Source organism: Sarcophilus harrisii, chromosome 2, assembly GCF_902635505.1.
Source record: "Sarcophilus harrisii chromosome 2, mSarHar1.11, whole genome shotgun sequence".
Lineage (NCBI taxonomy): Eukaryota > Metazoa > Chordata > Mammalia > Dasyuromorphia > Dasyuridae > Sarcophilus > Sarcophilus harrisii.
This window is the reverse complement of record NC_045427.1, coordinates 134,144,931-134,161,527: the sequence shown is the minus strand read 5'-3', so window position 1 is coordinate 134,161,527 and position 16,597 is coordinate 134,144,931. Positions and strand designations below refer to the sequence as shown.

At 39.6% G+C, this 16,597-nt stretch overlaps 1 protein-coding gene across 2 annotated transcripts in view; it reads left to right on the top strand.

Annotated features, from left to right (window-relative positions):
- GFRA2 (GDNF family receptor alpha 2) overlaps positions 1–10,103 on the top strand; it is a 104,441-nt gene extending 94,338 nt beyond the window's left edge. For both annotated transcript variants that reach the window (XM_003758041.4, XM_031950828.1), the window contains 2 exons: positions 6,835–6,888; positions 8,536–10,103. In XM_003758041.4, the coding sequence (XP_003758089.1) occupies positions 6,835–6,888; positions 8,536–8,658 (177 nt within the window). In that variant the 3' untranslated portion in view covers positions 8,659–10,103. The remainder of the gene's footprint in view (positions 1–6,834; positions 6,889–8,535) is intronic.
- The last annotated feature ends 6,494 nt before the right edge of the window (positions 10,104–16,597 follow it).

Below are 16,597 nucleotides of genomic sequence, written 5' to 3'. Positions count from 1 at the left end.
GCATATTGGGTAGGACTTGCATCTCTAGCTCCTTGACACCGTGTTGAGAATTTTACTGGTATTTTTAAGGCCAGTAGGATTTATCAGTGTAGAGGAATGAAAGCTAGTATTCCACTTCACTAGGCAATCCATTTTCTTCCTCTTCTCTGTTCCCTGAATCCTGCAAAATACTTCTATTAAAGCCTGAGATATTTAGGAGTCATGAATTTGCTTTTCATCCCACCACCAACTTTACCCTACTAAAGGGAATAAATGAGATTGCCAAGGGAGAAAACATAGGAGAGAAGAGAATCATGAACAGAACTTTGGAAAGTATTTCCATTAAAAGGCCAAGAGAGGGACAGGAGACTGGGAATATCAATGATCTGAGGGATAAGAGGAGAATCAGGGTTGTGTAGTATCATAAAAATTAAAAGAAGAGAGATTCCAAGTAGGAGAGGGTTGTCAGATCAAATACTGCAGGCCATTTTTGGTGTAACATCATCTCTGTATCCATGGAATTGTAGAGTGGGAAGGACTTCTGTGGCCATTTAGTACAGCCTTTACCTAAAAAGGATTCAGTGAATAAGCATTTATTAAGTACCTATCATGCAAAGTGCTAGTAAGACAGGAAAGGTAAAAAATAATCTCTACTTTTAAAGAGCTCACTGCCTAATGAGGAAGACTACATGTAAACAACTATGTATAAATAACTTACAGAAAAATTTGGATGATCTCAAAATGAAGGCACTGGTAGTAAGGAGAATTGGGAAAAGCTTCTTGCAGAAAGTGAAATTTTATTTGGGACTTGAAGGAAGCCAGGAAAGCCAGAAAAAAAGCCATTTTAGGAAATGCCCAGAGTTAGAAGATAGAATGTATTACTCAGGGAACAGAAAGGAGATCTAGGTCACTAGACTGAAGAGTATTCACAACATACTGAACAAATAGTCATCTAACCTCTGAATGAAGATTCAAGTAAAGGAGAGCCCATGACTTTTTAAGGCAGTCCATTCCACTTTCAGATAGCTCTTATTGCTAGCAAGTTTTTCTTTAAATCAAGACTAAATGTTTATCTTTACAACTTTCAAATGTTGCTTTTGTTCCTTTTGGTACCACATTAAATGTGTCTAATCCTTCTTTATATGACAATGTTCCCCATGCTCAAAGGCAATCTTAAATTTCTAATGTGAAGTCTGGGTTAGCTCCCTGTTACCTCAGGATCAGCCAGAGTCAGGATCAACAAAAGTCCTTGGTCTTTATTCTTGGTCTTTAGGGGTAGAAGTGAATTGGATGGACACAAGATCTCCAAGACCTCTCCTCGTCTACCGCCAAAGTGACTTTGGCTTGTTTTACTCCACCCCCGAATCCTTCCCACAATTCTCTGTATACACCAAAAGACTGAACCAGCACAGAATAGTGGGAAGGGCCATTTTCCAAGCATATACTAATAGAGTATTGTCCAATCGGTATTAGCCTTAAATGCTCGCTTGTCCGACCTCAATGCATCAATTTAGAGTTTCAGCCCTTTACACTCTTAAGTCTTCCCTTGCCCATGATAAGCATACCAGTTTCTTCAACCAAATCCATAAAATATAAATTGAACTCCTTCACCCTTGAACCCTTCACTTCATAAAATGAACACCTTCATTATAGTTAGTCTTGGTATTCTCCAAGTTATCAGGGACCTTCCTAAAAGGAAGCATTTGGGCATTCAACACAATACTTCAAATGGGATCTGACCAGGACAGAATTCAGTGTGACTCTGGCTAAGGACTATACCACAATATGTGATTGTGATTGAATACTATTGTTCCATAAGAAATGATGAGCAGGATGGTTCAGAAAAACCTGAGAAGTCTCATATAGCTGATGCAAAATGAAGTGAGCAGAACCAGGAGAACATTGTATACAATAATAGGAATATTTACAAGGATCAACTGTGAATGACTTAGTTATAGGATCAATAGAGTGATCCAAGATAATTCTGAAGGATTTATGATGAGAAATGCTTTCTGTCTCCAGAAAACAAACTGAAGGAGTTTGAATGTAGATTGAAGAATACCTTTTTTACTTTTTTTTCTTTTTTCTCTTTTGGCAATATGGCTAACATGGAATTATGTTATGTATATATATATATATATATATATATATATATATATATATATGTTTCACATGTAAAACTATAATATTTCTTACCTTTGTAATGAATGGGGGAAGAGGAGGAGAGAGGGAGAGAATTCAAAATCTAAAACAAAAAAAAGTTAAAAATAAATAAGAAAATTAAAAAATAATAATATAAATACACTGAATTCTGTTTTAATAGCCTGAAATAGTTGATATGCTTTCTTATTGTCAGTTCTTATGTTATTACTAGGAAGTGAGTGACCCCTCCCCTTCCCCCCCAAAATAACTATTTGATTATGTTCTCTAACAAGTTCTAGTTAGCTTTCCTGGCTTCCATGCTGAAAACTGTATCACCCCCTTATTGGGGATATTACAAATGGGATTCATATTTTGTTTGGGGATGGATAGTTTCCTCTGAAGTCTTCCAACTCTATGAATTTTTGATTCTATAACTTAGGTAAAAAAAAAACAACAAAAAAACCTTTATAGAACTACTTAGAGGCTTTTGGTGGCCATGGGGAGGGCAGTTTCAGTAGAGTGAGAAAAATGGAAATCAGATCTTTAAAGGTCTTTAAAATTAGGGAGGTAAAGGAGTGGGAGAAGAGTATAGAATGATAGAATGTGAACTCAAACTCACTGCTTCATTTTTTGTCTTTGTATCCCTAGTGTCTAATACAGTGGCATATATTAGGTATATCACCAATGCCTGTTTAATTGTAGATGATTCTTGCTAGGAGATTGGCAGCAAAGGGAAGGAGTAAATTGTTTGCAGCACAACTGAGAAGTTCAGGAATGATCAAGGATCTGCAATAGGAAAACAGATTCCAATAAGGACTCTTCAGTTCAGACATATGAAGGTAGAGGATGGTAGGAAGATTGATCATGAAGGATGTGGGTAAGCTGGACATGAAATTATTCACTCAACCCAAAAGTATTGGAACAACCAATTTTCTATTGAAGCTTGAATGAGATCATTTTAGGACAATTAAGAGAAAACAATATGTGACTTGTTATTCTTGATTGACTGGATAGATGGTAGTAATTATTGATATTTGCATTGTGCTTTACAGTTTACAAATAACTTTACATACACTAGTAGGAATCTCACAACAGCTTCATGAAGTAAGTATTGTATATATTGTTATCCCTATATTTCAGATGATGGTCAGATGGGGGCACTGGGCCCTGTGTCAGGAAGACTCATCTTCCTAAGTTGAAATCTGCTCTCAGACACTTATTACCTGTGTGACCCTGAGCAAATCACTTAATGCTGTTTTCCTCAGTTTTCTCACTTATAAAATGAGCTGTAAAAAGAAATGCAAACCACTCTGGTATCTTTATCAAAACAAAACAAAACAAAAAAAAACCCAAATAGAATCATGAAGAATCAGACCTGACTGAAAATGACTAAGCAACAATTTTCCAGATGAGGAAACTTAAGCTCAGAGAGTTTGGGGCATACAAATGGTCACATGTTGCCATTAAGTGTTAGGAGCAGGATTTGAGTCTAGTTCTGATTCCATTTCTAGCACTGCTCACCCCTTCAATCCATGCTTTCCTTCTGCCCTCTCCCTAAATCTTGGGCTGCTTCAACCCCATAGTATCACTGAGTGGAAAGATCAGCATGACTGGTCATGTTCCTTCGATGATATATATCCATTTGATATGATCAACCACCAGGTCTTATCATCTGACTTCTTATTATATCTTAACATGGTCTGGCCCATACCTTATGCCCTACTTCTATTGTCCCAGACTCCCAAGCACTTCCATTTGGCATCCTGATGCCATCCAAGGATTCAGCGTCTTTGCCATTCACATCAATTCATAGGGCCTTTCCATTTACTTCAAAATTGAATTCGTCATTTTTGTGTTGTTTCCCTTAATTAAAATGGAAGCTCCTTGATATTAGGAACCTGTCAGGACCAGCCCTGAAGTTAGGAGGACCCCGAGTTCAAATTTGACCTCAGACCCTTAACACTTCCTGGCTGTATGATCCTGAGCAAGTCATTTAATCCCAATATTAGGAACTGTCTTTTTTCTTTTTCTTTTTCTTTTCTTTTCTTTTTTTTTTTTTTTTTTTGTATTCTCAGTTTTAATACAGTGCATGATACATGGCAAACACTTCATATATGCCTTTTTATTCAATAGTTCATTCTTAGCAACATTAGTATGTTTAAGTATGGTTCAGATAAATTTTGAATCTGTAGGAAGGAGGACATCCTTATCTTTCAGAGGTTACAAGTGAAAGATAACCATTTGGTCATGTGGTCCTAGATTTCTTAGATCCACAACCTGTCTTCTGTTTTTTTCTATCGAGAATGCAATCTTAGGCTGAGTGCATTTGAGCCAGTACATGTTATCAATATTCTTATGACTGTGGATCAGATGACTGGAGTTATGCTTTTTTCTTCTTTACTATCTATTCTTCCTGGGTTTCCTTCCCTCCTTCCTCTTTTCTTCTTTCTCTTTTCCTTCTTTCAATCATTCCCTCTTCCTTTATAACCTTTTCCCATCCTCCAGTATTTCTCTTTCTCCATCTTTTCTCTTTCAGCCTTTTCTCCACCCCCTCTCTTTTGAAGGCTCCTAACAAGTCCTGCCAACATGATTCAATCACGTGCTTGGCTCCATTCAGAATACATTATATTCAAACTTCATTTACATACACTTTGCTCAGCTGCTTGCTGCGAGATGGCAGAAACTTTGCCTGGATGACATGGCGATGGCCCTTAGTTTTTCTTTCCATAGGTTCACCTAGACCTTGCAAAATAGACTTGATCCCTGGGTTCTTAAGAGACACAAAGCTCTTGTTGGGACAGATGTTAGAGATTACCTAGTGTTGAAGAGAATTATCCCCAGGTATGCAAGAGGATGGATTCTAATCTAGCTGGTTCTGCCACATCTTCTAATTTAGTCTACTGTTCTTTTCTATCCTAAAGTGCCTCCTCAAACTGTGAGAAATAAGGTTGGATAGTGAGCTAGGACTGGATTATCAAGCCTAACAATTCTTTGTATTGCTTTGACCTCAATCTATCACTGCCTTGGATAGATTTCCCTGTAATATTCCTATGGTACCAAGAGTAGCCATCATTACCACCATCATCACTGGTGACATTATAGGTATGGTTCTCTCAGGGACAGCTGGAGACCTCATTTAGCTGTCCAGATGCCCTGTGCTATAGCATGCATATAATGTCCAAGGACTTGTCTATGCTCCTGGCCAGACCAACAGCCTGGGTATGATTTCTCAGTTTTTCCTAGTTTCTGATGCTGATAGCAATAGAATATAATTGCTGCCACTCTCCAGCTGTTTTACCTTAATCACTATTAATAATGTGTCATAATTTATAAAAGTATGGTATAATGGATAAAGTGTGTTAGATTTGGGATAGGAAGTATCTGAGTTCAAATCTTGCTTTTGACAGCTTACTACAGTGTAATCACTAGTAGAAAATCACCTGAGGAAAATCTTCAATTTCTTCATTTGTAAGATGGGGTTACCTTTAATAACACTCTCAAAGGTTTGTGAGATTTAAATGAGATAATGTGTAAAGTGGTTCAAAGAATTTTAAAATTCTGTACAAATGCCAGTTTTCCTTCTCAACATAAAAATAATGCTTTCTATAGGGTTTATGCTTTCATTTGTAATAACCGGTAGAGAGGAAAGGTTGTATAAACCATTTGCATTCTTTCAGTCTTTGTTTCTCTTTGTTTCCTACCATACTTTGTGACTAATAGCACTCGGTTTAAGACATTTGGATGGAGTGAGGGAGATGCAGTATATAGTCAGTCTGTGGAAATAAAACAGCTTGAAGCTAACTAGTCCATCCAGGGAGTGAGCCCTTGAATTCTGATCTCAGAACTTTAGTATTTTGTTATACAGTATCCATAAAAAGAGAAGATACTGAGCACAAAATTATCCAAAAAAATGGATAAAATCAGCTCTCTACCCATAGGTAGGAAGAAGCAGAAGAGTGGTTTGGGGGTGAGGAATCAGAGGAATTTGTTAGCCATTGTAGCCCCTGAGAGGGGTTGAGTATTCTGTGAACACTTCCTAGAAATGGTGAATGTAGAAGATGGATTTACTGAAGGAGGTTGCCATTTTCTGTATGCTGGTAGGGAAAGATCAAATCATGTATGAGGAGAAGAGGAAGGAGGACTCTAGGAAGGAGGGCAGGGAGATGTCTTACATATAGAGAAAGAGGTATTATTGTATAGGGGAAATAATTGTATTAATAATCACATTTATATAATAGTCTAAGGTTTGTAACTGTGAGGTAGGTATTATAAGTATTCTTATTCCTATTTCATAAATGAAAAAAAAGAAAAATCAATTGAATTCACTTTGATAAACATTTATTTGTGCTTACTATGTGCCAGGCACTGTATAAGAGGTGCTGCTAAGTGTTCCCTCTAACTCAACATTCAGCACTCTGTTGATCATGTAACTGCCTAAATATGAGACTGCCATTAGAAGAACTGGGTTCAAACCTACTTGTACCACTTTGCTCACCTCTAAAATGGGGGTGAGATGACTTGACCTGCTGATATGAGGTTCAAGTGAGAGAGTGTTTATGAAAATGCTTTGTGAATAGTCAGCAGCCCTCGGAATGTTAGGAAAAGTGACGATAGTCCTGAAGTCCTAAGGCAGAAGATTGGGCATGATATTATTCTTTGCCCAAGTCCTTGACCCAGGGATTCAGTTCTTATGGGTTGTCTTTTCTTCCACAGGAGCAGGGACTGAAACTCAACAAGTCCAAAGAGCTGAGCACATGCTTCACAGAGGTAAGGAGGCAGGAGAGAAATGGGGGAACCAGGGGAAGGGAATATCTGGGGAACCATCCTGGCAGGAAGCAACCCTGAAGATGAGGTCAGGCTGGTCCAAGGACCCAGGAGCATCCTAACCCATTCTCTTCACACCCTGTTAGGCCTGTTCTAAGGTTTCAACTCTAAGTTGGATAGGGACTTTCTCTGCTATCAGTGAAATCAGAGTGGGCAGTTTGCTTTGGAAGACAGGGAGATGTTCACCTCTAGAAATCGGGGGTCTAGAAGTCATCACATAATGGAGACATGAAATTTGACATCAGAGAACCTAGGTTCAAATTTTGCCTCTACTGACTATTGTCTCTTACTTAAGTTTGCCTTCCATTTTTAAAATGTGGGAGTCTAAATAAATTATTTTTGAAGTTCTTGTCAGCTTGGAGATCCTGTGAACCTACTGCAGGATAGGGGCATAAAGAGCCTGAAGCCATCCCTAACAGGAGAGAGACCATTCCCATTGTAGTTCTTTTCTCTTCTCAAACTTAAGAATCACTTTCTACAGGAAGCCTTTCCTGATTCCCCCAACTGCTAGTGCCTTTGTCTTCAAAATTGTATTGAATTAATTTTTTGTGTGTATACATGTATGTGTATATAAATAAATAAAAATATATACACGTGTAAATAAATAAATAAAAATACATATATACATGTGTATGTGTATATGTATATACACGTGTGCACACATACACACACACACACACACACACACATATATATATATATATATATATATATATATTGCCTTTCCTGATAGAATGTAAAATTTCTGAGAGCAGAAATTCTCATTTTTGTCTATGTGTCCCCAGAGGCAAGCATTGTGTCTACCATATAATAGATTCTGAATGAATGCTTGTTAATTGGCTATTAAATTAATGACTGTCTCTTGTGGCCAAAGGCATAAGGCAAAGGTTTCTGGTCTCAAGAAGCCTGCTATCTAGTGGGAAGCAGAAACAAGACATATACACCTAAGGTAGCATATGATGATAATTATCAAATGAGAGGTTATAAAAACCAGAGAGTTCCCTGAGGACTAGGGTGATCAGCAAAGGCTTTATGGAAAATGTGAGCAAGTAGAGAAGTTTAGAAGGATGGTCATGCAGAACCCAAGGAAATGGGACTCAAGGAGATAGGATTATAATGGCATCTTCCCTACAGATATCTGGGGGAGATGCTAATATAACCTTCCAGTTTCCACTATCCTTATTCAAACCCAGGACCAGTGAGATGCTTTTCCCTCTAATTTAACCTAGCCCAAATGTTGGGGGCAGAGAGGGGGGGAGGAGAAGAAAGCCAATTTAGTCCGAAGGGATCATCACACTCCTTCTGCAGACATTGAGCCGTAGTAGCCAGGATGCAGCATGATTGCCTTTAAGAACAGTCCTGAGCAAGGTTGGTCCCTGAATTCAGAGCCTCTAGAGTAACGTGGTCTAGTCTAAAAGATACATCCTGCCCCTGGACTTGGGAGAGGGGTCTGGTCAGGCATTCTTTCCAGGGTCTCAACCTCTCCTTGTCCCCAGCAGGAATCACTAAAAAGAGCCTTGTTGCCTTTGCAGTGATACTGACTTCTGTTTTTCTTGTCTGTATTGGGCTCCTCCTGTCTCATGCATACAGCTCACCACGAACGTCATCCCAGGATCCAACTTTGTGGGATCTCCTGACTCAGTTGATGGCCGGCCCAGACCTGTGATCACCCTGACTGCAGTCACCTTCCTATTGCTGACACTGGCATTGTAGGTGATGGGGAGGACCACATATGAAGATTTCCAAAAGCTACAAAACAGCACACACACACACACACACACACACACACACACACAAACCTGCCTAACAAAATGGAAACAGACATATGTACAGACACATACCAACACACATATTCCTTGCAAAAAAAAAAAAAAAAATCACCTGTCTCTGAACTCCTCTCCTCTCAGCTTTCTGCTCTGGAGAATTTTTTCTAAAGCAAACAGACAAAGCAGCTGATTGGCCTGAGAGCTGGTGCAGGATCTCCCCAGAGCTGGGGACTCAAAGGGCATCTAAAGATGCCCTTTGCTTTTCCTCCAAATTCCCTTTCTCCCTCCTTTTGTGGAAACAAGAGACCAAGGTGATACATGAAGCACTTGACTCTGGAAGGACCCAAAGCTGTGACCAGAAGAGGCTGGAGGGAGATGTGCTCCTGTTACATTTCTACCTTTGGAACTTGCCCATGGGACCAAACTCAGCATCCTGGTGTGTGTGGCCACTGAGGCTGGGGGGGGAACCGGCAGCGTGGCCAGGGGAATCAGCTCAGCAGCCTTTAGCATTTCCTCATGGCGCCTTCAAGAATTGTCTATTTTTCTCCCTCTTTCTCTCTATCTCTTTCCCCCAACTCCCATGCCCTTAGAGGGGCCGGGCATTACCTGTTCCAATTAATCTGTACTGCTGGTGTTTTTGCTCCCTAAGGAACCTGGGAAGGAGAGGTGTGTGTGTGTGTGTGTGTGTGTGTGTGTGTGTGTGTGTGTGTGTTTGTGGAGGGCAGGGGCTGGGAAACACCTTCTGAGCCTGTGATTCATCACAGCAGGGTGTCTCTGCCCAGACTAAGGGGCTCAGCCCCGCCTGTGCTTAGGCAGTGGGTACTGAAACAAGCTTTGGCCTCCAGGAAGGCGGGGGAGCCTTACTTCCACCTTCATGGTGAAACTTTTACAAAGCAAAGCAAGTACATATTCTGTTTCTAGTCGGTTCATTTGGTGGGTTTTTCTTTAGGGAGAGGAGCAAAGAACAGCAGGAGAGGCTACAGTTAGAAGTCTATAGGTATTCAACTCTCTCCCTCTCTTTCTTTTCTCCTTCCCCAGTCCCTCCTGAGAAATACATAGACTGTATGTATATAGTGAACTCTCCTTTATTGACATATATGTATATATACATCCCATATACATATACTGTGTGTTTTCCCCCTTCTTTCCTTTTTTTAAGAAACAAAACAACAAAAAAAATTCCCAAAAGATGAACGAAATGTATTATTGTAAAGTTTATTTTTTTTAATAATGTTGTCTATAATGGAAAAAAAGGAAATTTAACCCCCTTGTATTCCTGGTCCAGACTCACCAATAGGGCTGGAAAAGGACGGGGGCAGCGACCAATATTCACGCTTAACCAATGGTTCCAATAAATGTACTCGGAAGCAATTTGCTTTCAACTTCACTCTAGGTGTCTGTTCCCTGCCTGTTAATGTTTTTGTTTTCCCCCGGGTTCTTGCCTGAGCTCCTTAGAAGGTCTGGACAAAGCCAAGTTGGCTATATGTTTCTACTATAGGTGGTTGGATAGATAGGTGGTTGGATGGGTTGAATTCCATTCTGAAGTTTACTGGGAAGAGATAGTTTCTATCTATTCCTAGCCTATATGGCCGGGGCAATCTCTGAAACCATTTTCTGAACAATTTCAGAAAAGAATGCAACAACTGAAATTAGCCACTTTCTACTTCCCCTTTTTCTTTTCTTTTTTATTATTTCCTTTGGGATAGTGTTTCTACTTTTCACTGAACTGAGTAGAACCTCTTTATGCCCCAGTGACATATTTCTAGGAACTAGGAATCTTTATCCATGACTTGTTTCTGCTTCTTGGGTTCTAAGGGAAGAAAGAAAAATAGCTATTAAAGATGTGACCAAGAGGAAAAAAAGAGAACAACTTGCTCTTTATTCCTCCCCTTTCCCTTAGTTGTCATCACCACAGCACCAAGACCATCAGATTTGATATCTCCCTTAAAGAGGATTAAGAAAACTGTTGCTGGAAGGGTGAAGGGCACTGCTTAGGGAATCAACATTCCAACTGAGGAGGACCCAGACCAGATGGTTTCAAATTGACCATGAGTGATTCCTGTGGCCTTCAACAGCTGTACCTTTTTTCCTACCCAAATGCATCATCATTAAGCTACTTACATCATCTGAAAGGGAGTTGGTCCAGGTCTCAGTCCTGTGAAACCACTGCTACTGTTAAGCATAAGTCAAGGATGAAAACATCCAATTACTATCCTCTGCTTCCCTGTGCTGAAAGCATAGATAAATTGCAGTGAGTTTGCTGGGCCACCAGAAATGTTTATCAGACTGCTCTTGGCCAGTTCTGGGTAGCTTGCCATTTGGGGAGACGAGGCAGCTGCCTACATGGTGTGATTGCAGCCAATGTCTGAAAATCTTTCACCATCTGCCTTCCTAGGTATGGTGGTGACTGTATTGTAAGAGGACACAGGTCCTTTGCCAGGGATAGACTGGGGCCAACTTGATCTGGAGCCATTTGTTAGTTTTTCAGTGTGAGCATTTATACTTTGGAAGTGAGCAAAGGCTACAAATCAGTGCTGGATTGTTTTGTTGATTATCTAGACTTAAGAAAGTGTTAGCAATTCAGATTAAACTTAAAAAGTGTGTTTGTGAGCACATCTCTCCCTTCACCTTCCCCCTCCAAGCCAGTGGTTAAATTTATACAAAAGAAACACCTCAGATATTCACATGGACTCTTTGTGCCTGACTGTGGTAGAATATTCTGAGCTTGTCGTGGTGTGTGATTAGCCAGAGTCAGAAACATTTAAGTTAACTCTAGCATAGTGATGGCATTTTGGTCCTCTTCAAGAACAAAGGACATCATGTTCTTAGCCCAAAGGAATGAATCTTTAATAGTTGAATTTTAGCTACTAAATGCTCCTATTATGGATTAATTTGTTAGTTTGGATTATACAAGAGCTCAGGAATGGGGTAGATTCAGGGCTTGGAAGAAACAGGCAATGATCTAAAAAGAAGGAAAAGAGCATAGAAAGGATAGATAGAGAGTATGGAATCATAATAACCGTACCTTTGATGTAATAAAAGAGTGCTTTCTTCACAATACTATGGGATAGGTGCAGGTATTATGCTCAGTGAGGATGAGGAAACTTCGACTTAGAGAGCAGAATGATTTACAATCATAGCTAATAATCAACAGAGCAAAGAGCTTTAGGCATATCATCTAATGCTAGTCTCAGTAGTTTTACCACTCAAACTGACTTTGCTTGCTTCACAATTATGCTTAGGGCCAAGTCTTTTCTAACATTCTCTATCTATATTCTGTAGACAGTAAAGTTCATGTAATCAGTCTATTTTTTGGGCTACCTGTACATTGAGAATTGTTACTGGCCCAGGGCATGAGGTTATCTGAAAGGATGTTTCAGCTTTTATTCTAAGTGTTGTAATAATTTGTGAATCATTACAACAAAACAACAGGGAAATTTCACTCTCATTTTGACCTTCAGAAAGGATCAGTATAGGGAAACTAGGAACCAGCCTTCTCTCAGGCCAACAATAAAATTATCCTCATTTCCCTATTTATAATACTGATTTTAATAATATCTACCTTTCCTAGATCTCAGGGATAGCAGAGAGGGTAAGGGAAATTCCTCACTATATTAACTCAGGTTAATATATCTAGTCTTCAGCAGCTTTTTATGTCTGTATTGATAATTTTTGTTTGATTTGGGTCTAGATTTCTGAGTTTCAACAAATGAGAAACTCCTGGTATAAAAATTCCTTTCCTCCTTAACTTAATAGAGTTGCCTTGGACAGTGAGGATTGGTGACTTTGTCCATGGTCTCATTAGTCAATATGTGCCATCAGCAGGACTTGAATCCAAGTCTTCCTTCCTAAGATTAGACTCCTATCTACAGTGCCATATTACCTTTCAATTTCATATATAAATAATAGAAATTGTGTTTTTAGAAAAAATATATACTTGCAAAATTCAAGCTATTTTAAAGTTTTAGTCAACCACAATATTATTGCCTTCCACATTGGGAGAAGGCAAATAACAAAGGAGGGAATGCACATGGAGAGATGGTACATAGGCAAGAATCCTGCATTTGGAATGAGAGATCCTGAACTTCACTCCTATTATATCCACGTGACCGTCAACAAGACACTTATTCCCAGTGGGCCTCAGTTTCTTTAACTGTGAAATGAAGGAGCTAAACTAGATGATCACTAATCTCTTTTCCAGCTCTAGTCTATGATCCTACCATTAGTAAATAAATTTTGTTCTTTTCCCTCTCCTAAATAAAAGATATGTCCTGGGATTAGTAGGAAGACAAGCCTTCTCTCTCTTAATATCTTTGATGTTTCCATTTGCAATCCCAGGTAATAATGATAACAATGTACATTCATATAGAGTTTCCCAACTTGCAAAACACTTGTCAACAATCCTATGAGCTAAATAGTGGAGAAGTCTCATAATCCCATTTTACAGATTACAGGCTGAGAGTGAAAAAGCTAAGGGTTACTCAAAACAACAGGGCTGTTCAGTGAGAAAGCAGAAGCTGAATCTGGCTCTCCTTACTTTCACACCATAATGATGCTATTTGGGATCCTGCAAGACCTTATATCATGAAAGAGAATCAATTATGAATGAAAGGGTGGATCAATGAATGAATGAAAAATCATGTTTAGCATTGTGCTAACTGGGCACTTTGAGTAGAACTACAAGAAATTCTAAGAAAATCTCTGTCCTCAAGGATCTTACATTCTACAAGAGGAAGACAACACCTAAAGGGATGGTACAAAACGTGAGGGAAATTATAAATGGCAGCTTACAAAATGGCATGAAGCACACTATTAGTTGAAAAGAAGGTTAAGATGATGAGCTATTGGAAGGGGAGACAGAGGATAGTATTCTAAGAAGGCTAACAAGAAGGACAAGTTGGACAGGTGCTCCCCCTAACATCTGGCAATTTCTCCTTTTCACTAATCATGTATTTTTCCCCACAAGTTGAGGCAGGGGAAGAAATGGCTGGTAAGTTTATTGGAGAGATGTCTTAGTGGACTCTAAGCTTAGTGCAAAAATTAGGTGACAAGGAAAAATAAAGGCAATCCTTGGGACCACGGATGTGCCTAAAGATGAGCTTGGGCTCCACCTGGTTCACTAATTATTCTTGTTCAGATGCTAATTGATGCTAATTGCTAAAGAAATGCAAAGGCTGCGTCCTCTAAATTTGATATACTGCCCAAAGCCTCGATCCTTTCTTCCTAGTTATAACTGTAGGGTTTGAATGACATGGTTCCCAAGGGTGGGCAGGGAATGTGGCAACATCTAGGTGGAGAGGAAGTGACTTCATAAGATAACTGGTGGGAGAGAAGTAAAATTGGATGTTGCATTTGAGAGTTGTTTGTTGGGTTATCCATAGGGAAGAGATGTCATCCTTGATGGACCAACAATGATTGGCATGTAAGGAAGATCATGCATTGATCACAAAATCTGGGAGTAACAGTGGGCTCACAAGCAATGGGGAGAGAACTGAACTAAGAATTACAAGATTGGGGTTCTAGTCCTCTCATTAACATTTTGTGACATCAGGCAAGTCATTTCTCCTCTCTAGAATATAATTTCCTCTTTTATAAAATAAGGGGGTGGGACTAGAAGGGCCCTTCTAGCAATAACATTTATGAGTTTCTGACTATCAGCTATTTCTAAATCCATTCTGCCTGCCCAGCCTGAAACGGCCTGGAATGAGACAAAAATCAATCTCCCTTTCAGCAAACACAGCTACTCCGCTTGGCTTGGTCCAATTTCTCAGCCTGCCTTGTGAAACAAGCATGGGCTTCCACAACAGCACTCGCTTGGGGTGAGGCAAGGAGGGGGCATGGATGCATATCTCCTTACTCCTAAGATAACTATAACTTTGCAAAACAAATCAGTTTCTATCGGCCCAAATTCAAATCCCAGTGTGAGCGTCAGCCTGCCTCCTTTTGACTAGTCTGAAAAACTAGTCATTGACCATGTTGGATTACTCTGAAGTCAAAGAGTGATAGAAATGTAGTCAGTCAACAAGTGTTTTTTTAAGTACTTACTATGTGTCAAGCAATATTTTAAGCCCTGAGATTGCAAAGAAAGGCAAAAATAATCTGTCCTTAATGAGTTCATTTTTATGGGAGAACACAATATGTAAATAATTATGTATAAACAAAACAAATGCAGTGGAGATAGAATGTAATCTCTGGAGAGAGCCATGGGCAATGGTGGCCATGGGGAGGAAAGGCCAGGAAAGTCTTCCTGAAGAAGGTGAGCTGTGAGATGAGTTTTGAAGGAAACTAGAGAGACCAGTAAGCAGAGGTGACAAGTGAGAAGAAGAGACAGGTAGGAGGAACAACTAGTGAAAAGATACAGATTACAGAGATGTGATGAATAACAAGAAGGCAGATATCACTGGATCTAAGAATACAAGGAGGGAAGTACAGTGTAAAACTGAAAAGGGAGGATGGAGCCAGGTTGGGAAGGGATTTAAAAGCCAAATAGAAAATCTTTGTTTTGATCTGTAAAGTGATAGGAAGCTACTATACTTTCTTGAATGGGGATGGGGAAGTGACTGGCATTTTAGCAAAGTCATTTTGGCATCTGAGTGTCAGATAGACCAGAAATGGGTAGACTTGAGGTAGAAAGAGCCAACATCAGGTTATTGAAATAGTTCAAGATCGAGATGATAAAGGTCTGCAACCGAGTGGGGCAAGGATCAGAGGAGAACCGAGGTATATAGGAAAGATGTTGTGAAGATAGAAATAGTAAGACTTGATAAAGAGATTAAATATGAGAAGTGAAAGAAGGGGAGGCACTGAGGATGGCATCTAGTTTGGAGAGTAGGTGCCTAAGAGGATCGTGGTTCCCTGAATAATAGAAAGGCAGTTAGGAAGAAGCCAGGGCTTGGAGGGAAAGATAATGAGTTCAGCTTGGGACATGATTATTTTTGAGCCTCAGGTTTTTTTTTTAGCATCACTGGAAAAGTAGAGCTATTTTCTCCTCCTTAGGACTGCCTCCTTAGGAAACTGCTCAGAAACAAGGGTCCTTCCTCTACAAAGTCCTGGCCCTTAAGAGGCTTGCCCTAACTCACCAGACACAATGACAGCTCTGACTGACCAGGACCAAAGTCTAGGTCCCCTTTTCTGACTTCACCAGGCTCTAGGAATGTAGAATTGTAGAGAAGGCATTGTGGATTCCATTTCTCATGATACCGGGAGTGAGAGGTTTTTCTTCACAAGTGAAATTAATAGAATTTCATAGAAAATTATATGTGAGTCTGTAGCATAGTGATGCCCCTCTGTACCAACTCTAGGAGAGGAGGGTCTGTAATGTGGGAGGTTTAAAAAAAAGTACTTCCTAGATATTACTTGATAGTCTGGCATGTGGTGAAGCAGGCGTAGGATCAGAAGAAAGGGCAGCAAAGTGGAGACGAAGCATATGGCTTGAACCTGACTATAGCATCCCGATTCTAGCATCCTGCCTGGACCATAAGACTATCTGGGAGGATTGGGACAAGTGACTTCAGTGTTGAAATGGCTTTGAAGTTGGTCAGTCATTCAATCAACAAATATTCTTTAAATGCCTGCTTTATGCTAGATATTTTGCTGAGGGCTAGGAATCCCAAAACAAAGAATGAAACAATCCTTTCTCTAAAGGACCTTACAGTCTAAAAGGGAGACAACTACATCTACAATACCAAATAAGTATAAAGAGTATAAATTCTAATAAATACAATGCAGTTGGAGTGAGAGGGCACAGGTTATTGAGAAGAATCAGCAAAGGTTTCAGAAAGAAGGTGGGACTTGAGCTGAATGTTGAAGGAAGAGAGGGATTATATGAAGCAGAGAGAAAAGAATATGTTCCAGAGACAGCCTGTGCAAAATCAAGGAGATGACAG